The sequence below is a fragment of the Gobius niger genome, assembly GCF_951799975.1.
Source record: "Gobius niger genome assembly, chromosome: 17".
Lineage (NCBI taxonomy): Eukaryota > Metazoa > Chordata > Actinopteri > Gobiiformes > Gobiidae > Gobius > Gobius niger.
The window spans coordinates 10,976,631-10,984,077 of record NC_136868.1 but is presented as its reverse complement, the minus strand read 5'-3'; the positions used below and the strand labels follow the sequence as shown (position 1 = coordinate 10,984,077).

General features: G+C 37.8%; 1 protein-coding gene across 2 annotated transcripts; it reads right to left on the bottom strand.

Moving 5' to 3' along the window:
- Positions 1–3,465: 3,465 nt before the first annotated feature.
- Positions 3,466–7,445, bottom strand: LOC306977073 (synapse-associated protein 1-like). 2 transcript variants are annotated; one of them, XM_079575242.1, is made up of 9 exons: positions 7,183–7,445; positions 6,994–7,112; positions 6,816–6,882; positions 6,642–6,715; positions 6,432–6,571; positions 6,078–6,223; positions 4,391–4,446; positions 4,154–4,268; positions 3,466–3,936 (listed from the first exon to the last, which is right to left on the bottom strand). In XM_079575242.1, exons 1-9 carry the CDS (start codon positions 7,358–7,360, stop codon positions 3,812–3,814), a joined length of 1,020 nt encoding a protein of 339 aa, XP_079431368.1. In that variant the 5' UTR covers positions 7,361–7,445; the 3' UTR covers positions 3,466–3,811. The 2 variants fall into 2 exon arrangements, with proteins under 2 accessions (XP_079431368.1, XP_079431367.1); XM_079575241.1 differs by having other exon boundaries at positions 4,391–4,456; positions 6,079–6,223.
- Between the last annotated feature and the right edge of the window lie 2 nt (positions 7,446–7,447).

The following is a 7,447-nucleotide window of genomic DNA, read 5'->3' as shown; positions in this document are numbered from 1 at the left end:
TTCATAAGGACTTCATCTGAAATGGTTTAACTGAGTGAAAACCATTTCTGGTGACGACATCGTGAAGCCCATTGAGAAAAAGTCAAAAGTGTGCAAAGCTGTGATCATAATTCCATGTGTTCATTCATAGTTTAATGCCTTCAGTGAGAAACTACAATGTAAACAGTTTTGAAATAAAAGAAAAAACAAAACACAAAATAAAGCATTTCCAAACTTTTGAGCGGTTGTGTATTAAGCCTGCAGTGGGAAAGCAATAATGTAGCGCTTTTCCATGTTATTCAGTACGTAAAGAACTAAAAATAAAACTAATCTGGGGCCAAACGGGTTAAGTGTCTTGCTCGAACTGAGCTACGGTAATGTGGTATGAATTATTAAAACAAAAAATTAGCAAAATGGCAAATTATGTAAGTACAAGAAGCAGTTATACTTTATTTTACCCTACTTTGATACATTGTACCTTACACAATTCAGTACAATGTAATCTGCTCTGTGACAATGTGTAATAACTTGCATCTATGTAGTACATACAGAATGGAATAATGTGTTTTGCAGGGCCATAATGTAATAAGACCTATGACCCTTGGCTTAAGGTTAGGGTTAGAGAGTCTTATGTCTTATTACAGTATGTACCTGCAAAGTACTAATTTTTAAGCCCCATATTAAAAAACTGATACACCGATTAAAATTAAAACTCGGGTTCTAGTTTTGTATTAAGTCTTACTTATCATTTGAAGCCCGAAAGAAACTTGTGAATGCTACTTTTATGCCTGTTTTGGGCTATTGTGATGTTATGTATATGAATGCCTCCACAGATTCTTTGCGTGCTTTGGACACTGTGTATCATGGAGCTTTGCGCTTTATTACAAACATGAGGTCGTTGACTCATCACTGCGTCCTTTATCCCCGTGTGGGCTGTTCATCTTTGTCGTTTCGTAGATTGAAACATTGGTATCTTTTGATTTATAAATGTATAGCTGGACTTGTCCCTCCGTATCTGCAGCAGCTCACTGAGCTGAGGAGCAGCAGCTACAGCCTGCGCTCTCAGGACCTTCTCTTGCTCTCTGTGCCCAGGGTGCAAACAGAACTGGGTAAAAAGGCCTTTAGATTTGCTGCTCCGCACTCTTGGAATGAGCTACAGAAGGAGTTTCAGTTAAAAGAACTTGTACTTTTAAATCACTATTTAAAAATCTAGAAACAAAGTCTTTTACATGTAGCTGTTTTAACTGAGTGTATTATCTTGATTTAAACTTTAAATTATGCAATGTTTATTTGTGATTATGTGTGTAAAATTGTAACTTGTATATAAACCTGTTCCCCTGCATCTTGGCCAGGACACTCTTGAAAAAGAGATTTTTAATCTCAATGAGTTTTATCCTGGATAAATAAAGGACAAATAAAAAATAAATAAATAATAATAATACACATTATTCCATTGTGTAGCAAACCCATAGGTACAAGTTATTACACATTGTTACAAAGCCCATTACATTGTACTAAATTTGGCAAGTACAATGTATCAAGGGGAGTGTAAAATAAAGTGTAAAACAAATGTATGGGCCAGAAATTACGGTTATAATAATTCCATGAAAACAAACTTTGTGAAGCAGCCTTATGGAACGGCCTAAAAATAGCAAAGATATCATACAGAATAATTCTTTCAATTACATGTGTGTGGCGTCTCACATAAAACTGACATAATTTGCTTATGTTGCTTGAAATGAAGCTTCTACTGCAGTGAATTTATTACACGACAGGGTTTTGTTCATTGACCATTTCATTGAGTCCACTTTACCCCATGAATCGCTGTCTGGAATTTAACGTGTATTTTTCCGTCACTGTCCGAACAAAGACAGGAAGATAATTATTTGTTCAAACTTCAGCAATAAAAATAAAGTAGTCTTTGATGCCGAAGCAGCTGGTTTCCTCTGATTTGGCACTGACCACACGGGAAAGTTCCACTGAAACATTGGCTCAAGGGTTTTGTTGTGAATGATGAAGAATGATGCTTTGTTCAGAAATAAAGACATGTCCTTTCTTCTCCATTAAACTAAATGAACAATATTGGTGGATATTTGTTGAAAGGTTTGTGCAGAGGAGTAGAAGTAAACATAACGGTTGGTATACTGATGAGTAAAAGTTATAGGATACGTAGTTGTGATGCCAAGTTCATTTTTTTCTTCTTTCACTGGTGAATTTACATCATGCGTGGGTTGAAATTTGTGGCAAGTCTTTTCAAATGTTACTGGTTTGATATTTTTGCTTATTTATTTATTTATTTAGCTGTTCTTAATTTGTGAATTTGTCGTTTTAGGAACACGTCTGGGAACAGGCCAAAACCGGAACACTCCCATTAAACACCATTATATCATCTCAAATCTTTACCAGATCCTCCAAAATAGTCCCACAAATCGTTTGCCCTGAAAAACTGAAAGATGTGGTAATGTGTTCCTGCAAAGGGGGGAACTAATTAAGCACTGGTTTTAACCTCTTAACCTCCACCTGAAACCGAGCACATTTGGCTTTACCCAAATCTAAAAGTTTCTTGAACAAAGCGTCAAAGTATAGGGACGAAAACGCAACAAAAGAGCAACAAAAACGAGCCGTAAAAGACACAAAAACACGGTAAAAAAGCGACAAAACCACGACCAAAAAAGTGATGAAAATATGACGAAAACGTGACAAAAAAGCGTGGGAAAAAAAACAATGAAGCAACGAAAAAACAAAAAGTTACAAAAAAGAGACGAAAACACCACAAAAACGCTATGAAAATGTGATAAAAAAGTTTTGTAGGTTTAAGCTTTCAAATGAGGCGTTACACTCACCTATAGGCTGTAAATTCCAGTTGAGAAGCTTTTAGATTTGGGTAAAGCTGAACTAGAGAAAATGCACTCGGTTAATGCGGGATTAGATTAGATTAATTTATGAACCAAAACATGGTACAACTGGGCCTTGACCATGTTTCATTTTCTAGATTTTAAGTATTGTTTAAAGGGGCTGGATGCAAGTTGGCAATTTTCTACTCACTACTGCCACCTCAGGTCATGCGTGTAACTGCAGCTTCTATATTAAGCTCGTGCATGACTGCACTTCAGACCTGAAGTAACAACTTTTTGAGTGAGAGTGCAGGATTTTAGAGGCAGTTGTGGTGAACAGGTCTGAGCTCATTCTACATTGCTGGAACATGAAGGGGGTCCCTTAACACCCAAACATTGCCTATAGTGATACTGGTGCCAGGATTCTAAGTATCAATCTTAATATCAATACTTCATCAAACACATTAATGCTTTCACTATTATTTTTTATCAGTCTTTGGCCCTGGTACCATGAGATCATAACATTATATATATCATAAACATAATATTCAAGACATAACAAAAAGTAAATACACCTTTACTCTTGAATGTGCAGACAGTAAGGCACAAACTGCTTTCAGAAAAACAGTATAATCAAAGAAATATTCACACCTGTAGCAGCAAATCCATAAATACTTGTCAGTTTGATAAAAGGTACAGTTGCATTATATTCACAGTAACATAATTCGATCTTAATATCCTGCATGTGTTGCTCAGTAAGACATTTTTCCTGTTCATGATAAAGGTTGGGCTCATAGAGGAAAGTCACAAATAAATGCACCTTGACAACTCACACAAAAGTCATTCTAAAAGTACCGTATTGCACTGATGATTTAAAAAAAAAAAACGGCTGTAGAAATGTAACATTGAATCGGATTGTTCAAAATTACATTATTATTGCATTGCATTGTTACACCCCTAACCATTGCAGATTATTTTGTTTGATCTGTGCGTTTGACCTAACTGTCCTCTTTCAGCATCATCTCGATCTCTTGTTCCCAGTGGTAGTCCTGATTTTCAGCCAAAATGTCAAACTCCTCCTGAAGCTCCTCATGCAACTCTCGCTCCCAGTCTGGAGTCTCAGCTAAAAACAAAAACACAAATCTGTGAAGTTTAAGTTAACTTCATTGATCCCCGTAGGGAAATTCGTTCGGCAACCTAGCAACATCGGCTGCATGCTACTTCGTTTCATTCCAAAAAGTAATTACAATGTTGGGGAAGAAAACAATGCCTTTGGAGTTATCTGATACTCTTTAACAAGACAAATTTAATTTAACTAATGGACAGTCCTTTCCTCTTACCGAGTACCAGCTGTTGCATCTCTCTGCGTAGGTCGTCCTCATTTAAGTTGCATGAGTCGAAAGCATCGCTCACAAACTCTGGGACGGGCGAGCTGGCGGCGATCTCCTCGTGCTCCTTTAAAACAGGGAGGCCACGGGGTTAAAACAAACGGTTGTGTTTATAATAAAAAAAAGGCCGACATCTCCATTTACGTGGGAAGTTTATGTTTGAATAAATCAAAGGCGCAGGTGCTTTACCTCAGCTGGCTCTGTTTTAGCGGCGCCGACAGAGGGAGGCTTTCTTTGGGCGGCATCTGGAACATCGTAGTTGCAAAAGACAATTTTACAATAAAATACTGGTGTTTTCTTATGTTGTACTGAGGAGTAAACCATGTACTTCAGGAGGATTCATTTAAATGTAGGTTGTGTGTCTTATTTGCACATGGGATTTTGCTTAGATGGGCCATGATGTATGTTAGCTATACTGCTACAGGCCTGAGGTGGTATAAATAGGGTGACCAGGCGTCTCAGTTTACCCGGGACAGTCCCAGTTTTATGCCCTGTGACCCAGGTCCCTGTGGATCTCTGCTAAACCAGTGAGTTGTCCCACTTTTAGACAAGCTCAATCCCTGGTGTCCCAGTTTTTCTACTTGAAACCTAATGACTTTTGGCCCTGTGTGCGTTAAATACAAAGTTTCCATAGGGATTGAACCAGTTATAATGCTCACAAGTTAATTACCTCAATGCTGATTAAGTCTGGTTAATTGATATTGGACTTTAACAAACGAAGAATACAAGCATTTAACATGAGGGGGAGTCATGATTTTGCTCCATCACAAATTCCCATTGTGTCCCAGTTTTAAATGTGGAAAACCTTGGTTTGAGGTCATACAGTTGACTTTCACAATTCAAATTCACATTTACTATAGAATTTATTTTATGTATAGAGCAGGGGTGTCCAAAGTGCGGCCCGGGGGCCAAATGCGGCCCTCAGACCAATTTTTGGTGGCCCTCTGCCTTCATGCTGAATCGGGACACATCATCAGAGATAGTCCTTTTTATTTGAAATGTAATAATTCTACACAATTCTAACCAAACAACTAACCTTTTACTGTGAGACCGAGCTGGCATGAAGGTTTTGAGCATAAATAAAGGTGTGGGGCGCAATTTAAACCTCTGCTAGTCAAAGGTTTTGCGGCACTAACCACCGATCTATGGCCCTTCACCCTGTGTACGCTTCAGTATGCGGCCCCCCATGAAAAAAGTTTGGACACCCCTGGTATAGAGGGTACCGCATGTGACTTTTTCTTTTTAAACAGAACCTTCAACGTTCCAGAATGAGTGATATGTTGGAGAATAAACAATGGTGTCTGAGAGGATAGATGAAAAATGGGCAGGAGTCTTATGCAGGAGGTTTATTTACCATTGGTGTGGAACCTGGAGACATGAACTCAAGACATTGTGCTAGTCTTACCATTCAAGTCTCTCTATGCTTCCACAGAAGAGGGATAAATACCCTCTGTTGAGCGTCATACTGATACGCAAGCAAAACACTCAGGGCAGGTGTCTGAGCACCACAGTCAAGGCTACGACAAAGATAATACAACTATACAGCATGACCCAGTATGATAATAAATAGCAATTTAATTTTATTCTCTAACAATATATAGCTGTCGCATAGATCTTTCTGTGGTGGTGAGTTGTCCGAATGCAGCTCTGATAACCCATTGTGATATAAATAGAGTTTGGAGACCACAACTTCTGCACTACAGTGAATTGGTTTTACAGGAGGTTTTTTAACTCCGGAGACAGTACAGAAGAGAAATGTAAGACCACTGAAATATATCATAAAAGAAGGATTACTGAATACTGATATATTTATTGTGTGTAAAAGCAAGGGTGAAATTAATACAAAGACATTGATGTGGAGTGTAAAACGGTCTACCTTTTTCTTGTTCATTCACTGAGGTATTGGGGTCTGCCTCCTTCCTGTCTGAAGACTGTTGTGCTGCCAGTGCCGTGAGCTGAGCCGACGATTTGATCAAAGACACGCGGTAGAAGTAGTTTCTCCAGAAAACCTCTTCTTTTAACCTAAATCACACAATTTAAGATGAGTAATTTACACCAAGAAGAAACAAATTAAAGGGCTACAAAATCTATCTTTTTTTTTCCATCTCATTTGTATTATTTAGTAATATTTTCTTATATGGCTGTATTACAAAAAGCTTTTAATTCACTCCAGTGTGGTCTGGATTCTACAGGGTCATTAATACTCTTTATAGTACTGTATAGTGCTTACTGTTTTGGAACCAGATGAAATCGCATTTTCCTGAGAAGCTCATCCTCCTCTAGCATCACCATGGCAACAGGCAACACTTGTTCAAAGTCAAAATTAAAGTTTACCCCAGCAGGAGGGTCCCGTAGGAAATTTCTCTGGTCCTGTAAACAATAATAATTTATTATTATGCTTGGAATGAAATGCTCGAAGCATAGCTGTTATGCAACTCACAATAGAAAGCGCTAAAATCTGCTGCTGTATACTGTCCTCATCGTTGTAACCAACCCATGGAGGGACTGCAGCACCTGTTAATAATGAAGACAATAATATTACACTATAATAACATTAAATGGTATCCACACATATCTGTAATTCATGTTCATTTGAACTGTGGATTGAACTTACTACACTCTTTGGCTCTTTTGTCTTGGACAAACCTTTCTTGTTCTTTGTGAAAATCCCCTATTATTGTCTAAAATGTAAAATTATATAGTTAATGTATTATAAGCATGAAAATACATATTATGCATTTATATTGGGATATTACAAGTTGAAATCAAATTAGAATCAGGTGCCAACTTACTTTGTCAATAATTGTATTAATCTTTCCTTCTTCCACACTTTTCTTCAAGGTTTGTGCTGTACCAACAACAGAATCTGATAATTTCTGGGTGGCACTGCTGGCAACATTAAAAAGGTAACCTGGAAAACAGTAATTGCGACAAAATAAGCATTTGTAATGTACCATAATATTAAGACACACATAACTCACCGCTAAAATCCTTGGCTTGCTGTAAAAGTTGGGGTTGAGCTTGAGCACCACTCTCACTGTCAGGTGTTTTGTTTACCTCGAAATGATCGCCACTATCGCCTGCAGAAAACTCGTTTTCGTGTCTTTCCTGCGCATTTGGGTCTTGTATCCCGAACCAGCTTTCCCATTTACTGAACATGCTCTGTTAATAAATGTTAAACTACTTTTAAAATAAATGCTAACTCTACAAAAACTAAAAGCAAACTCTGGTGACGTTAACGCTAAC

Coding starts and splice junctions, on each gene's coding strand:
- LOC306977073 (XM_079575241.1), bottom strand. CDS start 7,360: ATGTTCAGTAAATGGGAAAGCTGGTTCGGGATACAAGACCCAAATGCG. Junction 6,224..6,431: donor TTTCATCTGGTTCCAAAACA/GTAAGCACTATA, acceptor TGTGTGATTTAG/GTTAAAAGAAGAGGTTTTCT. Junction 4,457..6,078: donor CAGTGAATGAACAAGAAAAA/GGTAGACCGTTT, acceptor TTTTGCAACTAC/GATGTTCCAGATGCCGCCCA.